This window comes from Crinia signifera, chromosome 1, assembly GCF_055691185.1.
Source record: "Crinia signifera chromosome 1, ASM5569118v1, whole genome shotgun sequence".
NCBI lineage: Eukaryota > Metazoa > Chordata > Amphibia > Anura > Myobatrachidae > Crinia > Crinia signifera.
The window spans coordinates 203,530,160-203,553,497 of NC_139217.1; the positions used below are offsets into that span (position 1 = coordinate 203,530,160).

General features: G+C 42.7%; 1 protein-coding gene across 1 annotated transcript in view; it reads right to left on the minus strand.

Annotated features, from left to right (window-relative positions):
• ARHGEF18 (Rho/Rac guanine nucleotide exchange factor 18) overlaps positions 1-23,338 on the minus strand; it is a 298,383-nt gene that overhangs the window by 174,761 nt on the left and 100,284 nt on the right. Inside the window, 3 exon segments of the mRNA XM_083179196.1 lie at positions 14,588-14,693; positions 14,936-15,004; positions 15,135-15,179. Coding sequence (XP_083035322.1) covers positions 14,588-14,693; positions 14,936-15,004; positions 15,135-15,179 — 220 coding nt within the window.

Below are 23,338 nucleotides of genomic sequence, written 5' to 3' on the forward strand. Positions count from 1 at the left end.
TATGGTTTCACATTATTGCGCAATAATAACGATAAAGAATCTAAGTGAGGTTATACATCTTCAGATATATCGCATGAATTTAATGTGTGCATGTCATTAACCTATTTATTGTTTAAGAGCGAAAAGGTAGGATTGCTTAACCTTTTATTTTGAAGTAATCAGCTCGTAAGCATTGTTTGAAGGCTGGCATCAGATTCCAGTTCCAGTATAATAAAAATTGTTAACGCTTGTTGTTATTTATGTTGTAACAATTGAAGTGCATTATCCTCATTTCTGGAAATAATAAATTGTTGAATATTGAAAAGGAATTGTCTCCACGTGGAATACTGAACACCTGTAAAGATACAAACAGTAATACCTACCTGCGAAACCCTGTAATAGATTTCACATTTGGCGTCTGACGAACAGGATTCGTACATCAAAAGTGGAGAAAACCCAACCCAGCGTCACTCAAAATGTCTCAAGACGATAGTCAGGAGAGACAAGAAGATATGTTTGGCAACGTGGACCAAGGAGATGCAGTGGCTAAAATAAGTTCAACGGCACGTAAACCGGCAGTGATAACCATGCCCTATTACATCGGTGCGCCATGGCTTCCCACTTACACCGGAGATATGAGAATAACTGAAACCAATGCGTTTTGCGACTTTAGGGAACAAATTGAAACCATGTTCCAGGTATATAGATTAGATGAAAATCAACAAATAGAGATACTATTGGCTCAATTGAAGGGATTTGCGAAAAGAGAAGTGAAGTCGTGGCCGGAAAGCCAAAAGAAAACAGCAACAGACATACTGAACAAGTTAGCGAAAGTGTTCGATGCAAAGACTCTATCAGAACTTAAAACACGGTTTTATTCTAGAAAGCAGCAACCGCATGAAATGCTACGAGAATATGCTGTAGAATTACAGGAGGCATTACAGGAGATAAAGTTGTGTGCCCCAAGAGAACCGATTGAGGAAGATGAAACCTTAACTAATCAATTCCTCGATGGAATCTACGACGCAAATACGAAAGGACAAGTAAAAATGTTACATCGACAAGAATCACCTATAAGCTTTGCAGACTTTAAGGACTTGATAACAAGGGTGTTAGGTGATAAGCCCAAAAAAGGAACTACCCTTGGATCCGTTGAAACCGTTTTTCAGCAAGTTCAATCTGCTGCCTTTAAAGACCCCATCGAAGAAATGAAAGAACAAATTGCTGAATTGACACAAGGCATGACTGATCTTTGTCGAGAATTGAGAACACTGAAAGAGACGCAGACACCACAGAGACCCTGGCAGATGGAGAGAGATCCCCGATACGGAAATAATGGGAGAAACGCTTTATGGAGCTCTCGACGGCTTCCTACAGATACATTCGATGAACAAGGAAGACCCATCTGCAGGCGTTGCCAAAGGAGCGGGCATATTGAGCGAAATTGCCGCAGTACGGAACATTTCAACAGAACTCCCGAGGTCCGGGACCAACCATCGAGAGAATCTTCAGTAGAAGGTCCCACATCGCAAGAATGGATACAAAAATTCATTGGGTGTTGCCCTACCATTGAAATCAAGGTGAATGGAGTCAGCATACCAGCATTGTTGGATACAGGGTCACAAGTGACTACGATTCGATGGGATGAATTCAGTAAGCATTGGAGGAAAGAAAGTATCATAGCCACACCACCGGCCGGGTTGAATTTGTTAGCCAGTAATGGACAACGTATCGAGTGTTGCGGATACTTTGAAGCTGAGATCAAGATAGGACAAGCTCATCTGCTCAATCAAGGATGTTTAATTACGGCCATTAAAGAACAATGGTTACCGCCCATAATTATTGGAATGAATGTCCTCAGAAATTGCCAGGTAGAACTAATCTCGACACTGACACAAAAATCGTACAGCCAACCTCAGACTCTGAAACGAATTATGCAGCCCACTATCTATGGCCGGAGAAGCCAGGCGGGTAAGAGAGTGCTGGCTACACAAGTACAAGGAACCGTCAAGTGGTTTAATGTCCGGAAGAGGTATGGCTTCATCAACAGGAATGACACAAAAGATGATGTATTTGTGAATCAGACGGCCATAAGAAGAAACAACCCCCGGAAGTTTCTGCGCAGTGTTGGAGATGGCAAGACGGTGGAATTTGATGTGGTGGAAGGAGAAAAGGGTGCCGAGGCAGCCAACGTGATGGGCTCTGGCGGTGTACCAATTGAAGGAAGCCGGTTTGCTCCCAACAGACGCCAGATCCTCAGATGGTCTTACCAGCCAAAAGTAGAGGATGCTGCAGAATCTGGAGGAGAAGGCATAAATACAGATCAAGTGAGTGAAGGGGAGAGAGTGGAAGAAGTGTTCCCTCCGCAGAGACCCGTCCAGTGCAGAAGTCCACCACCATTCTTCCACGGACCACATTGTGGTAGGGGAAACAGACAAATGAATCAGGAGCTTGACACCCTCTCTGAGGGGACAGAAGTTATACTGACGACCGATGGGGTGAGCAAACACGAGCATCGGCATGAATTGGCCAAGAAAGTAGTGGAAGAAAGGATGGAGACAGCCCACCACCCACACGGGACAAGTTATGGCCAGAACGCAAATGCTGCATCGTTCCGAGTGGGAGACCGAGTTTGGAAGCTGGATGACAATCGGAGTAATGACTTAGATCCCTTCTGGGAATCTGAACCCTACATAATTGTTCACCTTTCGGCTACAGATACTGGGGTGTATGGAATAAGAAGAGATGGAGATGACCATCAAGTTCTTAAGATGGTACACAGAAACCAACTCGAGCCATGCCAGGACTGTACAGAAGAAGACGCAATACCTCAAATCCCCTACCATCCTCTGGAAGACCCAGTATATCTTAAGCGCCTTAGGGAAATACTCCTCGCAGAGAAAAGAAGAGAGGCCGAGGAACGTGGCACATTCGTCCAAAAAGAAGGTGTACTCATTAGAAGTCCCCAAGGGGTGAAACCACTCAGATTCAGAGACTAATCAAAACTTGTTTAAAGTAAAGCATGATTTATGATCAAAATGTAAACTTTCTTGACTTAAAAAGCATGTAATGATTTGCAATGTTTGATATGTGTATATGTAGTATATTGATGTTTTAAAATGTATAAAGTTCATTGCCTGAGGACATGCAATGCTTTACCGGGGAAAAATGTGATAACTTCAATATGGGCATATGATGCCATACTGAATGGTCTTAATGTAAGATACAATTTTGTTTGTATTATATGCTATCCCCATAGGGGACGTTACATATTTGATGGACACACATATATAAATAAATGCCTTCACGGAAGGCAACATAGGCTCTCCTAGAAAGCAAGACTTTCATTACCAATATATAGACTGAACCCCTCTCAGGGGACATGAGATTCCTTATAGACTATATGGACAGCCTGACCCAGTACCCCTGATTGAAGGGGCGATCAGTTTGGACACATGAGGGCACAGACAAATAAAGTTTTTCTGCTTGAGGGCAGAGCGGGATGGTGCCCAGCGCAAGGAGAGATATAAATAGTTAAAGCCGTTTATCTGGTGGCGGAGTTCACCTCAGGAGATGAGATTAAGCAGAGCTGCGCAGCGTAACAGCAGTGGAGAGCAGTGCTGACAGGCAGAATTTGGACGGCAGAGCAGCGCAGCATAACTGAGACAGACAGCGATGCTGGGAGTGTAAACAGAGACTTACAGCGTGTCCAGCATCTGTACGGAGGTTTCTGTGACAGGCGGGGAGACCTCCGGCAGGCACTTGATTGAAGATCCCGGCGGGGAGTTTCCAGAGGCAGGCCGCATCTTCAGAGGGGCGGCGCCATTAGAGTGAGGTGGCAGCAGAGGCGGAGATCCGGAGTGACGCAGGAGCCTCAGACTGACAGGCAGAGGAGGTAGTGATCCAGTGGGCCCTGCAGTATACCAGTAGAACCAAGGGGTGTGGTAAGTGGCTACCCGCCCATCCAAAGGCAGGTTAATGAAGCTAAGGCCAGCCCTCCGCCCAACACAGATCAGCTTTAGCAATATCCAACAAGTGCAGTACATCTGTATAGTGCAGTCTGTCAGAAGTGTATTTATCAAGCATCGAGATCCCCCACAACATATCTTACATTCTCCGAAAAAGACAGTTTTTTTAGATCCAGGCAACGTTAAAAGTCCTGACAGCTTCCAGCAGAAAGTGGTTACATTTTCATTAAACTACATGCAGGGAAAACTGCTTATGTCGAACACTGGTTATTCAATACCTTGAGGAATAATAGGACTTCTGCTAAATATTAAAGTCTGTTTGCCAGATAATATATAGGGACTTTGATGGAAATATAAAAAGGAATCTCAAGAAAGAGTACAGGGAGACATTCTCGAGCAGTCATCAGTATTCATTGTCTACAATCGGTTATTCCCTTCGGATAAGCCTATACACCTTAGAGGATAGAGTAAAGAACCAATTATAGTTGTGATTCATTCAGCCAATAAAGTTAACTCCTCTGGATTACGAAAGCTCACCGTACGGAGTTTAACCTCTAGTGAAACAGTCTCAGCTACCTTAGTCAAGGGAGATAATTAAACAGACTAGAGCTACCCAACATCTCCCCAACTCGGGAAAACATTTCCGTAATTTTAGGAAAGGTTAAAGTTCAGTCAGAAACGGTAATAAGAACAAGTTTACCATCTGCAGTGAAAGATAATTCATTATTGCACTTATAATGTACAGACAGCGGCTTCAGGGACAAATAACGAGTATCTTCCCTACTAAATACTTCACTTATTGGATTACAAATACAAAGTGGAAATGCTTTCTCTATAAGGGACTTTAAAGCTTCAGGAAAGGAAAATAATATAAACTAAAAGCGCTTATTCTTTCCTTATGATAGACAGAGACTAGTGTACACTTGTTATATGGTTTCACATTATTGCGCAATAATAACGATAAAGAATCTAAGTGAGGTTATACATCTTCAGATATATTGCATGAATTTAATGTGTGCATGTCATTAACCTATTTATTGTTTAAGAGCGAAAAGGTAGGATTGCTTAACCTTTTATTTTGAAGTAATCAGCTCGTATGCATTGTTTGAAGGCTGGCGTCAGATTCCAGTTCCAGTATAATAAAAATTGTTAACGCTTGTTGTTATTTATGTTGTAACAATTGAAGTGCATTATCCTCATTTCTGGAAATAATAAATTGTTGAATATTGAAAAGGAATTGTCTCCACGTGGAATACTGAACACCTGTAAAGATACGAACAGTAATACCTACCTGCGAAACCCTGTAATAGATTTCACACATGCACGTAAATGCGTATGCACAGTCACTTAACATTGTTCTGCCGTGCCAAACACGTGGGGGGAGCGAACGGACCTAAATAATGTCTCAAAACTGTTACACCCCTGAATGAGAGGAGTGCGAGATGTGATAAGCCCAACCCACCCAAGCTTTATGAAGAGACAGTAGCCTATTTCCTTTTTGTTTCTCACAAAAAAAATACCAACATTTCAGTTGCTTTGTATAGCTATAGATTGCGTGAGATTTTTACAGTACAGATGCAGTTATGTATATTACTGGAGGGAACCTGTATTAGTATGTCCATAGAACTACTCAGTGGCGAAACGTGTGGTTGGGCCAGATGCCAAAATATAATTTTGGAACCCGATTTCTCCCACCCCAACCCAAGTTCACAATATGCTACAAAGCAGTGGGTCCTCAGGTGCGATGAACTCTCTGCACAAATGGTAGTTCTACCTCTGGAACTACTGTAGCATACAAGTATTACCACGGAGATTCTTACATCACTGACTACATGCTCCTGAAGCCTGAAATCATTGATTACAAGATATGTGTTTAAACAATTTAGTGTTTAGTAAATCACTATATAAATATATTAAAATATATATAACGTATATATATTTTTTATTTAGCAAAATAGTAATAAAATCTACAGCTCCACCCACATTCAAATAACTAAGGCCCTTATTCTGATCGGTGCGGCCGGAGCCGCATATGCGGCTCCGACCGCACAGACGAATCCCCGCCTTGCGTACGGATCGCCACCTCCGTCCGTACGCGGATATGTGGCGATCCGTATGAAAGTGGACGGGGATACGCCTCCTCCACCTTGGGAGCTGCCCCTGCATTCGATGGTCGCCGAACATCGAATGCAGGGCCGCACGCTCCACCAGGTCCCGCAACACAAGACCACACGGACACTTGTCCGTGTGAAATCTTGTATTGGGGCGGGCAGCTGACATCCGGCGATGTCAGCTGCCCGCCCCCTACACGCGCGTCATGGCCTCATTACCATGCATACGCCCCGCGTTTGCATGGGAACGCCCATGAAACGCGGGGCGTATGCATAGGGAAATGAGGCTAAGTAGCCCCTCACACCCCTATCCGCCCCCTTTGCGGCGGTCAAAAGAAGTGTGCGGCGATTTCGCCTGCACATGCGCAGAGTGCCCTCTGCACATGCGCAGAGCGAAAACATCGGCGGAACGGCCGCATGCGGCCGTTTCCGAACCGATCAGAATAAGGGCCAAAGAGTTATCACAGTAACCCACACACCTTGTTGGCGTGCATTAGGTCGACATGGTAAAAATGTTGACACACCCAAATGCCGACACGGAAAAAGGTCAACATGCGTTTTTCATGATTTTTTTTATTAATCGACTTTACTATCCAAGTGGGAATAGTACTAGATTATAATTGTGTGCCAAGTGTAGCACGAAGTGGTGGTGAGCGCAACGAGCCATGCAAGGGCCTGAGGTGACACAGTACACTTATATTGTGTCCATGTCGACCTATGCCGACAAAGGCACCCCAAAACATGAAAAATCATGTTGACATTTCCAATGCCGACTTTTTCCATGTCGAACTTTTGCTTGTTTCGACCTTTTTACCATGTCGACCTAATGCATGGCGTCCTTCTACATGTGTCAAAATTTTTACTGTTGACCAATAGTAGTTGACCGTTTGACTGTCAAGCTTTTTACTGTATCTAATGACTCATACCCACAACAACAAGGTTACTTCTGTTCATGATAATAGTGCTGTAAGAGTTGGCACAGAAAGTTAAAGAATGGCCTGGCAAATATTCGTGCAATGCTTTCACTGTGTACACTCTCTTGCACAGTTGCTGAGACATGCTCCCATAATAATCACAACACGTCTGCAGTTGACTCACTACCCCCATTATCTCCCTGTCACAGTCCGGGTTAGAAAACAGATATATTTACCACTCAAGTCTCTCTCCAGACTGTCCAGGTCTGCCTATCATCTTCACTGTTTGCATACGGTATGCAGCACAGCACTTCAACAGTCTCTCCTGAGGTCCCCTGGTGCTGCTGATGCAGTGGCTCTACTTGGGATGTTGCTATGGGAAACCAATCAGAATCTACTTTATTCAACACTTTCTAGAAAATAATAGAGAGTATCTGATTGGTTAACCATAGCAACATCCCATCCGAAAAAGAACTCTCAGTAAATTTACTTCTATGGGTGTTCCAGCTTTGACCCTGCATTATTCCCTGTGCCTCCATCAATCCAACATCATTGTGCTCCACCATCGATCCAGTATTATCAGTGTTTCACCATCAATCCAGCATCATCGGTGTTCCATCATCAAATTATCATCATCAGTGTCTCACTAGCTAACATTGGTGCCTCACCATCAATCCTGGTTACACTATTGGTCCTATAGCACCTCCAGAATCACAAACTTCTGGTCAGTTCTCCATATCTCTACAGTTGTTAGCTGTTCCTGTTTGCATCTTTGGACTTCCATTTACCAGCATACAGATGGAGCCCATCTCATTTAGGTGGGGGCTGGCGATAGAATCGCAAGTCCCCAGCCTCCGCCAGCCGCTGGAAGGGGGCGCTTGCGCACGAGACACTCACGCGCCGCTGCCACCTTCCCGCACCCCCCCTAACCCTGCCCGTCTCCCTGAGTGTCTGGGATGCGCGTGCTTGTGAGAAGAAGTCCCTATCTGCCAGCGCTCGCCAGCGGGGACATTCTGGAGAGTCCTGGAGATGAATGAGAGGGGTTCCATCTTTAAGGGGTCCAGACATGCCTGTGTTCTCTGGACTGCTCCAACAAAAACAGATGGTCGCCACTCCATCACATCATTGGCGCCCTGAAACGGCAATTGCCTTGCCCTGTGCTCTATTAGATTGATGCGTTCGCTTACCCTTGATGTGTTCTCTATCACACTGATGCCCTCCCTCACCCCGTGTTCTATGCTCTATCACACTGGTGCACTCCTTCACTGTGAGTCCTGCGCTCTATAACACTGACACTGGAACTTGTGAATTTTGAACTGCCATTTTATTCTAAGTGCCATTTTTAATAAGTGCAGAGCTATATCCAAGAAGGAGTGGTGTGTTTAGTAGTATAGTGCTGAAGGAGGGAGTGTGGGAGTGGTTATCTACCTCAGTATAGTGCTGACGGAGGGAGTGTGGGAGTGGTTATCTACCTCAGTATAGTGCTGAAGGAGGGAGTGTGGGAGTGGTTATCTACCTCAGTATAGTGCTGAAGGAGGGAGTGTGGGAGTGGTTATCTACCTCAGTGCTGAAGGAGGGAGTGTGGGAGTGGTTATCTACTTCAGCCCAGGTGCCTGACCTATTTAAGCGTCCACAAAGTGCAGATAGTGTGCTGCATGATCTGAGAGTGGGCCACTGAGGAAAACGTGCAACTGGAAGAAATTACAGAAGAAGCGGACAGATACAGAGTGGTGTGTCAGCAGACTGCAAGACAGCCAGTATCAGCAGGAGACCATAGGACAAGATTAGAGCCCTACTATCGCTGCTGCAGACACATCAGGTGTGAGGACACCAGGAGTGTGACACAGCTGCAGGAACAGATAAGTATCAACTTTCTTATATTTTGATAGAAATTAACTTGTAGTGTGTAATTGCATTGTAATTTAACTCTCTATTGTATACTAGGGGGTTAGTCGCAGGGAGGTAGATAAAATGGGTGGAGCCCTGATTGAGAATCTCACTCAGTGCATGTTGTGCAAGATGAATGCGCACCTGGAGCAAGAGTCCCAGTGCGAATACATCCGCCTTGGAAGCCCAGGTCACTGATCTAGAGTGGGCCGTTCAGCGACTGAGAGACATTTACAATCTTGAGCAAAGCCTAAATAGAACGGTGGAGGAGTTGCAGATGGGGTCACTGGTAGAGGAGGAGGATCAGGCAGCCAGCTGGGTCACGGTTAGAAGGGGAAACAAGAGGGACAGGAGGGACAGGAACGACATCTCAGATCTATCACACCCAAACAAATTTGCCCGGTTGGATGAAGTTTCGGGGGAGGATAGAGACGAAATGACGGAGCTGGAGGAGACTGCTCCCTCTAGCAACCAGAGGAGCGGTCCCTCTAGCTCAAACGGGATGACAGTTAGTGAGGTACCAAGGCAGATAGTGGTGGTAGGGGATTCCATCATTAGGAGAACAGACAGGGCAATCTGCTATCGGGACCGCGATCGCCGCACGGTCTGTTGCCTCCCGGGTGCTCGGGCACGGCACATCGCGGACCGAGTAGACAGATTGTTGGGAGGGGCTGGGAGCAATCCGGCGGTCTTGGTGCACATCGGCACCAACGACAAAGTAATTGGTAGGTGGGATGTCCTCAAGAAAGAGTATAGGGAATTAGGTAAGAAATTAAAGGCGAGGACATCTAGGGTAATTTTCTCGGAAATATTACCAGTGCCACGCGCTAGCTCAGGGAGGCAGAGGGAGATCAGGGAGGTAAATGTGTGGCTTAAGGATTGGTGTAGGAAAGAGGGATTCATGTTCATGGAACACTGGGCGGACTTCTCGGTCAGGCGCCATCTTTTTTGCCGTGATGGATTGCACCTGAACGAGGAGGGGGCTGCGGTGCTGGGGGGAAGGATGGTTAGAGGGTTGGCGACGGGGGGGGTGGGGACAGCAAGACATTATGGGACCATCAGGGAGAGAAGCCGGACTGGGATCAGGAATCATATGGGGGAAGGATATGGGGGGGGGGGGGACGGAGACATAGACAAAGTCCTGGGACATAACAAGGGTATAATGGTGGGTAACTCTCAGGGTGCATCAGGAATGTCATGTAATAAAATGTTATGTTGTAACAGTCACGTTACCCCATTACAGTTCTTAGGTACAGATGATCTTAGTATATGGGAAGGAGGGAATGACAGAGGAAGAATTCCCAGAACTATAAAGAGGGCAGGCAGTGTGCATGGTGGGGAGGCCTGTAGAGAGTCTATTGAACGGGAGAGGGGAAAGAGGAAGCTAGTAAAGAATTCAAATGGGTCCTGGGGTGAAACTAATCACAATATTAGAGCCATATCTAAAAATAAACATAAATTAAAATGCTTACTGGCTAATGCAAGAAGCTTAGTGAGTAAAATTGGGGAGCTAGAAACGGTGATCAGTAGGGACGACTACGGCATCATTGGTATTACAGAAACATGGTGTAATGAGTCGCATGACTGGGCATTAAACATGGAGGGATATACACTCTACAGGAAAGACAGGGAAAATAGAAGGGGTGGGGGTGTGTGCCTATATGTAAATAATAACTTAACATCATGTGAGAAAAATATGAGCACAGACCTGGAAGAAGACAACTCGGAGACAGTGTGGGCAGAGATAACCGACAATAATAAAAAAACAAAAAACAAATTTATAATAGGGGTATGCTATAGACCACCAAATATAAACGAAAGGGTAGAGTCTCTTCTTTTAAACCAAATCAAACAAGCATCAAATCAGGGTCAGGTATTAATTATGGGGGATTTTAATTTACCTGACATTGATTGGGAAAACGAAACAGGTAAATCAGCAAGAAGCAATGGGTTCTTAAGCTTACTTAAAGACCAGTTTATTACACAAACGGTAGAAACTCCAACTCGTGATGAGGCACTCTTGGACTTAGTATTAACAAATAACACAGACTTAGTTTCAAACACAAAAGTAATTGAACAATTAGGGAACAGTGATCACAATATGGTTTCACTGGAAATCAACTTCAGTAAATTACATCAAAAAGGATCTGCAAAAATACTAAACTTCAGAAAAGCGAACTTTGAATTATTCAGGGAAGCCCTAACAGGAATTGGGTGGGAAACGGTTATGGAGGGAAAAAATGCAGAGGAAATGTGGGATACTCTAAAAAAGGTGCTTGATTCACTAACTATTGAATACATTCCTAAAGTAACTAAAGGTAAATTCAACAAAAAAAAAGCCACCATGGTTGGACAAAGAAGTAAGGTCAGCTATCAACAATAAAACCAGAGCCTTTAAATTCTATAAAAATAACTTGAATGAGGAGGTGTTTGCAAAATACAAAGAATCAAACAAAACTTGTAAAGGGGTAATCAAAGCAGCTAAAATATTATAGCAAGAGTGCATAGCCACTGAAAGCAAAACCAACCCAAAGAAGTTTTTTAAATACATAAATAGTAAACGTTTAATTAAGGAAAACATAAGCCCACTAACTGATACTAGTGGAAAAAGTGTTACTGAGGACAAGGGAAAAGCGAAACTGTTAAATGAGTTCTTCTCATCAGTATTTACTAAGGGAGAGCAGACTGTGGAACGAACATTTACCACAAACGGGACAAATAAGCCAGATCTCATTGTGGATTTCACGCCGAAGGAAATAATACTGAGGCTAAGCAAACTCAAAACAAATAAATTACCAGGGCCAGATGGGATTCATCTGATGGTATTAATGGAATTAAGGGATGAACTAGCTACCCCCTACATTATATCTTTAGCAAGTCACTATCGTCAGGTATAGTACCAAAAGATTGGAGAATAGCAGAGGTAGTGCCAATATTCAAAAAAGGAAAAAAGGAAGATCCCGCTAATTACAGACCCGTTAGTTTAACATCAATTGTGGGTAAACTATTTGAAGGATTTTTAAGGGATGGTATCCAGGAATATTTAGATCATCACCGTCTACTCAGTACTAACCAACATGGGTTTGTGAAAAATCGTTCATGCCAAACTAATCTAATAGGGTTCTATGAAGAAGTTAGCAAAAACCTCGATTATGGAAATGCTGTAGATGTGATTTTCCTAGATTTCGCTAAAGCATTTGATACTCTCCCACACAAGAGATTGATTAATAAAATGGAGAACCTAGGATTGGGTGAAAATATCTGCAGATGGGTAGGGAATTGGCTATGTAATAGAGAACGGGTTGGGATCATTTGGTCTATTGCATTATGGTAGAAAGTCATTAGGTCGAATCCATTAGGTCGACATGCTAAAAGGTCGACATGATTCTAGGTCGACATGGGAAAAGGTCGACATGATTCTAGGTCGAAAGGTCATTAGTTCGACAGGTCATTAGTTCGACAAGGTCATTAGTTCGACATTGTCTATGTCGACATTCACAAGGTCGACATGGGGTTTTTCACTGTTTTTTTACCTGAATGTCAACACAGTCGACATGGACACAGTTTAAAGTGCACTGCATCCCCTCGCATCGCTCGCTATGCGTCGGGCACGGTGCCTCGCTACGCTCGGCACACTATTTTATTCTCCCACCACGCCCTAGTGGATGGTAGGGCATGAAATACCGCCTGTCGGCACATGTTGGCTCAAAAAACAGTGAAAAACTCCATGTCGACCTTGTGAATGTCGACATAGACAATGTCGAACTAATGACCTTGTCGAACTAATGACCTGTCGAACTAATGACCTTTTGAACTAGAATCATGTCGACCTTTTCCCATGTCGACCTAGAGTCATGTCGACCTTTTAGCATGTCGACCTAATGGATTCGACCTAATGACTTTCTACCATAATGCAGTAGACCAAATGACCGCATCCCTAGAGAACAAAGAGTGGTTGTAAATGGTGCCGTATCAGATATGATACCGGTACTAAGTGGAGTGCCCCAGGGTTCGGTTTTGGGGCCAATTTTGTTTAACATTTTTATTAACGATATTGGGATAGGGTTACTCAGCAATGTATCCATCTTTGCGGACGATACAAAACTTAGCAAAGTCATCAAATCATCAGAAGATGTCACCATGCTTCAAAATGATCTTGCAATTCTAGATGAGTGGGCAAAAAAATGGAAGATGAGGTTCAATGTAGATAAATGTAAGGTTATGCACCTTGGGAGACACAACCAGTGTGCAAGTTACAACCTTAGCAGAGAGGAACTGGGTAATTCCATACTTGAAAAGGATCTAGGAGTCCAAATAGACAGCAAACTGGGATGTAGTGCCCATTGTAATGTAGCTACAAAAAAGGCCAACAAAATTCTGGCATGTATTAAGAGGGGAATGGAAACTAGGGACTCAAGGGTAATTATGCCACTATATAAAGCATTGGTGAGACCTCACCTCGAGTACGGAGTACAGTTCTGGGCCCCACACTATAAAAAGGACATCATAGAATTAAAAAAAGTCCAAAGGCGAGCAACAAAGCTTATTAGGGGAATGGAAAATTTAAGCTACGGGGAGAGATTAAGCAATTTGGGACTATTTACATTAGAAAAGAGACGTTTAAGGGGGGACATGCTCAACATGTACAAGTATATCAAGGGCCAATATAAGGAACTGTCACACACCCTCTTTTCTACTAGAAAGGAATCTAGGACACGAGGGCATGAGTATAGATTAGAAGAAAAAAGATTTCATTCAGCTAGTAGAAAGAATTTCTTTACGGTCAGAACAGTCAAACTCTGGAACTCTCTTCCCAGAGAGGTGGTAAAGGCTGGCTCATTAAATGCGTTCAAGGCAAAGTTGGACAAACATTTACTGGAGAAAAACATCCATGGGTACAAATAAGAAATATAATTTGTCTGTAAAATACCAGAACCTACCAAATCAGCAATGGATATCTATACCAGGTTGAACTAGATGGACGCAAGTCTTTTTTCGGCCTTACCTACTATGTAACTATGTAATACCTTTCCCAGCATCCTGCAATTATGTGATCCCTCACTCTACCCCCGCAGAGCCAGGCCTGGAGACATGGGGGGGGGGGGGTCAGATGTCTCAGGCCCCAACGTCCTGTTGCTCTGCTCCCCCCGAGTCCCCTGCAGGTCCAACCCCCATGAGTACCATGCATCTGAACGAGGCTCGACAACTGAGCTAGGGCAGGGGGGATGTTGAGTGTGGAACTGAGTGGCCAGCTCAGGTTCCCTTTGAGCGATCTGTCAGGGCCAGTGTTCTCCGCTGCGAACACTGGCTCTGATCTCTGGCAATTTACTAGATTTATCCAGCATGCTGAATATTAATCGCCGGGAGATAGCGACTCCTGGGGCCATGCATCGTTATCGCAATGTCCCTATACACAGAACGATGTAGGGGCATTTTTTAAGCAATGCAGCGAGATCACTTATAAAATGCCCCTAAATTGCTATGTGTGTAGGCCCCATTAGTCCTTATCTGCTCCTACCTTCAATCTCTGTCTTTACAGCTCCCTGCATATCCAGGAAGTTTGAAACATATTTTAGTTTTACTTTCTGTTAATGAGTAATTTGGTCCTTCGAGTAGCCTCTAGTGGTCATTGGAGGTGGTCATTGGAGGATTTAGCCTTATATATAGTGATACAGCTAAAGACTTAGTGGCATGTTATAGTACCCCATATATACATTCATTTCAGTACCTTATCTTTTTGCCAGGATCCAGTAACTCTATTCTTCAGTGAGCTAAGTCGTCTTTTCACTTTTGTCCCCCTTTCCACCTTCTCAGGTTTCGCTGTGCCTTCTGGCCTTTACGTGGGAAAAAATTATAAAAAAATGTTACCCAGGAGATAACATGCAAATTTTAAAGAAATATAACTGTAACTTTTCTTAAAATGATTAGAATTACTTTTTTGTATTGTTCCTTTGCTAGCATATTCTATTCAATAAGGGGAATGAGATACAGAATGTGGGGAAAATAACAAAAAAAGGTAGACATATAATAAGATTAATCTATAGTTCCAGTTTACATAGTTTGTGAAATTACCCACTCGTTTGACAGGAACTCGAACCAGGTTAGACTTTGCTTCGGCTCACAGCTCCCTTGCTTATTTTTGGTCCTAATGAAGTAAAATCAAGAATGAAATGTCCAATAGGACTCTCATAGTAAAATACTTTGTAGTAAAGTACTATTAGGGCAATTTTTGAGCACAATTACCACCATATAAGTAGTAAGTAACGTGCACCTACCCATGATATTGCTTTAATTCTTGGAGCACTTGTTGTACAATTAATCTGCAAAGAAAAACAACTTTTGTTTTTTTGCTCATGACTTTGTGAAAGGTGGACTAGTCTTTCTTTTATTTCATTGTTTATAAAACCTTGCTTTAGTCACCAATTTTTTAACTTCTGTAAGAACACAATTGAAAACATACTGTACTGTCTATGAGCAGAGGGGGAAAAAAATAAATGTATAGAAAGCATACAGCGTTCTCTACCTGTCCCTACTTGTAGACATGGACTTTAATATTCCATTGATGTTTGTATCCAAACTTTTTTTTTTTACCAATCTTCTGGTGGAAGTTATTTATTAAGAGAAAACTAGGGCAGCATATTCTGCAACAATTTACAGTCAGGAACAAACATAGGGGTCGATCCAATTAGCTGCGAAGGGTGCAAGGTGCTGTTTGGGTGCCATTCCAATACATATAAACGCCGGCAATGGCATCAGATTTAAGCCATTCTCGCACTCTTTGCTGGGCTAAATTTATTCAAAATGGCTCACAACCCTATGGAGGAGCGAGCGCTTTTGGGCGAATTCCATTAGGTGTCAAGTACACCTGGTGCCCTGTTGATTCGCACTCGAGAATTATGCATCTAATAGGATCGACTCCATAGTACTGAAAGTAGGCTACGAACTAACATAAAATACATATTTGGGGGAATGTAGATCCGTTTGAAATAGACAGATGATATATTGTATTACATAACAAGGAACAAAAAGGTGGTAGCGCAAATAAGGATGGTTATCAGAAGAGTTAAAGTGCTTGTAAAACATGGCCTTGAGCACAGGTTTTTAAATTCAGTCCTCAGTGCATCTATTGCAGGTCTCCTTACAGAATCAAGTGACATACTGTAATTAGCTCCACCTGCGGATCTTTTCAAATGTGCCAGTCAATGAGTGCACCTGTCGGGCAACCTGGAAAAACATGAACTGTGTAGGGTCCTGAGGACCGAGTTTGAGAACCACTGGTCTAGAGCAGTGATAGGCAAACTGATACAGATCAGAGACTCTTGGATGGCCTTCTAGCCTTCAGGGGCAGCACATAACTCTTCTCTCAGTAACAATTAATAAATGTAATCAATGAAAGAAACACCAGCCTTTAATAATATATCAGTAGGCCTTTACGACAAAAAAGTCATGTAGAACTGGTTTGAAATTAAAAGCTTGATGGCCACCTGTTGCAGATCACTGGTCTAGAGAGTGCCATATATATATATATATATATATATATATATATATATATATATCTGTGTTCCCCAGTCGGCAGAATGGGGATGTGGGGCACTCGCCAAAACACAGCTTAATGGAAGGTGTGTTAGTTAATTGCACAAAGTCAATAAATGTCCACAAGTTGATATCCAATGGTAAAATATTATTGAAGATAATTTATTCCAATCACATGCTCCAACGTTTCGGTCCAATTGATAGGACCTTTTTCAAGGAGCCTAAAACAGTGATACATAAAGAATATTGGAACACATTGCCAAATAAAATAGCAAAACAAGTATACAAAGAATCAATTACTCACTTATTGTGAAGCAAAAACCAGCATCAGGCAAACAAATGGGAATAGGAACCTCTTCCTAGAGGGGACAGCCTGTAACTGGGATCTCCCAGGGCCGGCTTTATATAGCAGACTGTGTATGTCACGTGTCACCACGTTTGGCGCCGTTTGTGACGGCGTCAGCGTGGTTTTCCCGCCACTCGCGGCCGGACCGGAAGTCGGGACCGGAAGTGACGGGCTGACTCGTAGTTTGGAACGCAAAAGCCGCTCGCATAGCGGTTTGCGTTCCATCCAGTCTGCATAGAGGTACAGGGGCACAGAGGGACAAAAACAAGCGCGATTGCGCTAATCCAGTAGAGATGACAACGGGGATTAAGTTAAATATAAAGCCGGACCTGAGCTATACATATGCTCAGAAAAATAATATAAGTCCATATAACATAATGGTAATCGCCATTTAACTATGAATAAACAATGACACAACATAATCATGACGTCACTGAGCATAGTAAGGGACTGAGATACGCTACCAGACCAAAAGGACCAAATGAAATAAGTTCACTATATAATATGCACAAAGAGCATATATATATGCATTATTATAAGAGAAAAAATGAATATAAATATAAAACAAAAACCAAAAGTAAAAAATTATTTTTAGGAGAAATATTTATTTTATGATTTTTTAATTTTTATATTTTAATGTTTTAATGTATTGTTTTTTATGAGAAAATTATATATGTATAAGAACATATGTATAAAAAATAAAAAATAAAAAATGAAAAAATAAAAAATGAAAAAAGCAAGAAAAATAATGAGTAAAGTGGTCGGGTAAAACCCATATAAGCTCCATAAAGAAATCTAATAATAGAAGAAATGGTATCAATAGTGTGACAACAATTCAAATGGTCCCTAGGGTCAAAAGGATGAGCGCAGCAAGGTGATACATACACAATATAACCTTTATCTGTAAGATATATCAAAACAGGTATTGAATCAAGAGAGCAGAATTTTAACGCAAGAAAATATTCATGGGATTATTTTCATTCAACCCACGAGGGGCAAGTGTCCCCAGTTGGTAAATCCATCTGCACTCTAATTTCTTCAAAAGGAGTGCACGGTCACCCCCTCTCGCAGGTGGGGGGACCCAGTCTATTAGGCGGCATCTCAAGGTGGCCAATTGGTGGCCTGCGGCAAGGAAGTGGCGTGGGATGGGTAGATCGGCTTTACCTGTTTGTGTAGCTGATCGGATAGAGTTCCTATGATTAGCCATCCTTTCCCTAAATTGTCGAGTTGTCATCCCGACATAGGCGAGGCCACAGGGGCAATGCAATAAATATATCACGTGGTCCATCAAACAATGTAACCTATGGCGAATACGGATAGCTTTTCCAGAGTGTGGATGTGGAAATGATGTTCCGGGAATAAGACTGTTACATGTTGTACATCCGGAGCATTTAAAACAACCAGGTCTTACAGAATGGAGCCATGTGGTGTTTTTATCCGTATCTGGACACATGGTGGGTCGCATTAAAAGTTGTTTTAAGTTTGGACCTTTCTTGTATGCCATCATTGGGCCGTCGAATTGGTGTAATTTGAGTGCGGGATCTGTGGCCACAATTGGCCAATTTTTCTTGAGGTGTCGCTGGGTCTGGAATGATGTGTGATTGTACTTATTTACATAGATGAATCGGGGAATCTTGTTCTCTTCGGTACTGGGAGTTGTGTTGGTGTTCATTTTGGCCCGTGCCTTACTCAGACAACGATCAAGGGTAGCAATTGGATAACCCCTTTGTAGGAATCTCTCGGTCATCTCGAGAATTTGAGACTCGAGTATCGAACTGTCCGTGTTGTTTCTAATCACCCTCATATATTGTGATATTGGTAAGTGCTCCTTAAGAGCTGGAGGGTGCTGACTAGTTGTTAACAACAATGTGTTGCGATCTGTCTCTTTCCTGTACAGGCTAGTCTGTATCGTGTTGTTCTTTATAGTGATGTTAATATCGAGAAAATTGATCGTTTCAGTCGAGATGGCATGGGTTAGGCGAATCGGGCACTGTAATTGATTCAAAGCCACTGTCATTTCCAGGAATGCTTCCAGTGTTCCTGACCATAGAAGGAAGATATCGTCTATGAATCTCTTGTAGAAGATGATATCATGGTGGTATTTAGATAGTATGTTCTCTTGTTCGTAATCGTACATGAAGAGTCCGGCATACGATGGGGCCAAATTGGACCCCATCGCAGTGCCGGACGTCTGTACGTAGTATTTACGCTGGTACATGAAGTGGTTGCACGTAAGTATGAGGCGTGCCATCTCGACCAGGTAATCAGTGGGAGGATTTTTATCACTTCTGGTGTCCAGTGCTTTGTGCAATACAGTTAAACCGCTGTGATGCGGGATTACTGTATATAACGAACTAACGTCCATTGTGGCTAAGTAGGTGTTAGGTGGGATATATATATCCTTCAGCTTGTCAATGAAGTCAGACGTGTCACGGATGTAAGTCGTGCTACTGGTAACCAGAGGTTGTAAATGATGGTCGATATATATGGCCAGAGGTTGCAGGAGGGACTGTCGTGCCGAGATGATCGGTCGACCCGGAGGGTCCACGACCGATTTGTGAATCTTCGGTAGGGTGTACAGGATTGGACACACCGGGAACTGAACAGTTAAATATTCGTAGATGTCATTCGAAAGCCACTGGGCTGTGAGGCCTTTCTTTAACATTAGATCTACAGTTCTTTTAAACCCTGGAATAGGGTTTTGTTCGACCAGTTGATATGTGTTAGTATCGGCCAATTGTCTGTTGATCTCCTGGTGATATTGTGTCCAATCCTGTATTACCACTGCTCCTCCTTTGTCCGCAGGACGAATTACAATTGCGGAATTACTCTTAAGTTCTTTAAGTGCAATGCGCTCTTCATGTGACAGGTTATCATATTTCGGAGATTTAGCAGCATGCTGAAGATCATGTTCCATCAGCCGACTGAAGGTCTTGATACTCGGATTAGTTGAAGGTGGATCGTATATAGATGGTAACTTGAATGTGGATCGCTGTACCGAGTTTGGGCTATCATGAAATCGTTCATGGAGACGAAGCTTCCGACTAAACTTAAATAGATCAATTGATGCTTCGAAGGCATCATGGGGGTGGGTGGGAACAAAGGACAAACCTCTAGACAACAGTGACATAGTGGCTGGAGGCATAGGGGTGGATGATAAGTTATATACTATGTCTGCACCTGCTTGCGGACCCTTTTCCCTAGGTTTTCCACGACGGGGATGGGGTCGTTTCCCCTTCCTCTCCGTGGTTTTGGTGCTTTGTTGTAAACACTGGGGCCTTCCCCTAAAAAATTAGGTGTGGGGCCAGAGAATTCAGTATCCGAAGCCGAGGTGGATGAACCAGTGTTGTATTGTTGAGGATTCCTAAACTGGCGACGATTGCGATACGGTCTGGATGTACGTTTAGGACCAGCTTCTCCTGCCAGCCACCGATAGACTGTATGATTTTGATAATCGGTGGAAACAATGGATAATTTATTGCGTTTGAAGGAGACTAAATCTCTCTTGTACTCGTCAATTTGTACCCTCAGTTTTTCAATCAAGTTACAGGATTTATCGGTCTTGATAGCTGCCAGGTGAGTCGTGCCAAATTCGTCAATGTCCTTCTTGATTTTTTTCAATTCGGTCCCAACCTCCTCAACAACTAATAGGATTAGATCCAAGGAGCACTTGTTGAGGACCCCACACCAGCGACTACAAAAAGTTGGGTTATGCCTTCCAATAGTTGGAATATTTGCAATTCTAAAACCTCTTGGTATCAACTTTTTTCTGTGGTATTCAGACAAGAAATGTCCGTGGAGTGAAAGGTCTACTTCACGTTTCTTAAGTTTAATTAATCGCTGGTAGAGGTCTGTAGGTGATTCTGTTGGGAGGGTGTCAAAGTCGGACTGGTCGAATAGCACCTTGTCTGCATCATCGTCGGTTAGAGAGACGATGCCATGTTCGGCCTGTGTCAGTAAATCGTCGTTAAGGAATCCTAAACCACCGGTGGCCATCTCAGTCAGAACTGAGTGAAGGTAGTCCTTTATGGAGAACTAAAGTGAACTAGAATATTGGGTCCAAGGGGGAATGGTCAGCGTATCAATGATGTCAACAACTTTTAATGCGACCCACCATGTGTCCAGATACGGATAAAAACACCACATGGCTCCATTCTGTAAGACCTGGTTGTTTTAAATGCTCCGGATGTACAACATGTAACAGTCTTATTCCCGGAACATCATTTCCACATCCACACTCTGGAAAAGCTATCCGTATTCGCCATAGGTTACATTGTTTGATGGACCACGTGATATATTTATTGCATTGCCCCTGTGGCCTCGCCTATGTCGGGATGACAACTCGACAATTTAGGGAAAGGATGGCTAATCATAGGAACTCTATCCGATCAGCTACACAAACAGGTAAAGCCGATCTACCCATCCCACGCCACTTCCTTGCCGCAGGCCACCAATTGGCCACCTTGAGATGCCGCCTAATAGACTGGGTCCCCCCACCTGCGAGAGGGGGTGACCGTGCACTCCTTTTGAAGAAATTAGAGTGCAGATGGATTTACCAACTGGGGACACTTGCCCCTCGTGGGTTGAATGAAAATAATCCCATGAATATTTTCTTGCGTTAAAATTCTGCTCTCTTGATTCAATACCTGTTTTGATATATCTTACAGATAAAGGTTATATTGTGTATGTATCACCTTGCTGCGCTCATCCTTTTGACCCTAGGGACCATTTGAATTGTTGTCACACTATTGATACCATTTCTTCTATTATTAGATTTCTTTATGGAGCTTATATGGGTTTTACCCGACCACTTTACTCATTATTTTTCTTGCTTTTTTCATTTTTTATTTTTTCATTTTTTATTTTTTATTTTTTATACATATGTTCTTATACATATATAATTTTCTCATAAAAAACAATACATTAAAACATTAAAATATAAAAATTAAAAAATCATAAAATAAATATTTCTCCTAAAAATAATTTTTTACTTTTGGTTTTTGTTTTATATTTATATTCATTTTTTCTCTTATAATAATGCATATATATATGCTCTTTGTGCATATTATATAGTGAACTTATTTCATTTGGTCCTTTTGGTCTGGTAGCGTATCTCAGTCCCTTACTATGCTCAGTGACGTCATGATTATGTTGTGTCATTGTTTATTCATAGTTAAATGGCGATTACCATTATGTTATATGGACTTATATTATTTTTCTGAGCATATGTATAGCTCAGGTCCGGCTTTATATTTAACTTAATCCCCGTTGTCATCTCTACTGGATTAGCGCAATCGCGCTTGTTTTTGTCCCTCTGTGCCCCTGTACCTCTATGCAGACTGGATGGAACGCAAACCGCTATGCGAGCGGCTTTTGCGTTCCAAACTACGAGTCAGCCCGTCACTTCCGGTCCCGACTTCCGGTCCGGCCGCGAGTGGCGGGAAAACCACGCTGACGCCGTCACAAACGGCGCCAAACGTGGTGACACGTGACATACACAGTCTGCTATATAAAGCCGGCCCTGGGAGATCCCAGTTACAGGCTGTCCCCTCTAGGAAGAGGTTCCTATTCCCATTTGTTTGCCTGATGCTGGTTTTTGCTTCACAATAAGTGAGTAATTGATTCTTTGTATACTTGTTTTGCTATTTTATTTGGCAATGTGTTCCAATATTCTTTATGTATCACTGTTTTAGGCTCCTTGAAAAAGGTCCTATCAATTGGACCGAAACGTTGGAGCATGTGATTGGAATAAATTATCTTCAATAATATTTTACCATTGGATATCAACTTGTGGACATTTATTGACTTTGTGCAATTAACTAACACACCTTCCATTAAGCTGTGTTTTGGCGAGTGCCCCACATCCCCATTCTGCCGACTGGGGAACACAGATATATTTGTGGGTACACATTCCCTTTGTTGGGCACCCCATTGTTGCCACGATTTAAGTGCGAGTTCGGTCTCTCCCAAACCTATATATATATATATATATATATATATATATATATATATATATATTTAACCATGTATCGAGTTAACATATTATTCGAGCAACAGGAAGATGCAAAATTCAACACACATTGGGCCTAATTCAGCATGGATCGCAAAGAAAAATCTTTCTCAAGCCATGTGCACTGCAGGTGGGGCAAAATATAACATGTGCAGAGAGAGTTAGAATTGGGTGGGGTGTGTTCAAACTGATATCCAAATTGCAGTGTAAAAATAAAGCAGTCAGTATTTACCCTGCACAGAAACAAAATAACTCACCTAAATCTAATACTCTCTGCACGTTATATTTGCCCCACCTCCAGTGAACATGGTTTTTCTCATTAGAGAAAAAAAATTGCTTTGCGATCCATGCTGAATCAGTCCCAAAGTAAGGGATTTGAATAGGACTGCGATGGAGAGGAGAAAAGTAGGCTAATGCAGAGTACAATGTGAAACCTGTATTGATATATTCTAACAATATTCAATAGAAACTTTTTAAAGTTGGTAACACTAGTTAGCAATATGTACAGAAACTTGCTAAGAAAAGCAAGATGACTAAATACAGCATGCTGGGGAGCAGAAGCGAATGGAAGAAGTAGAGTAATGGAATTT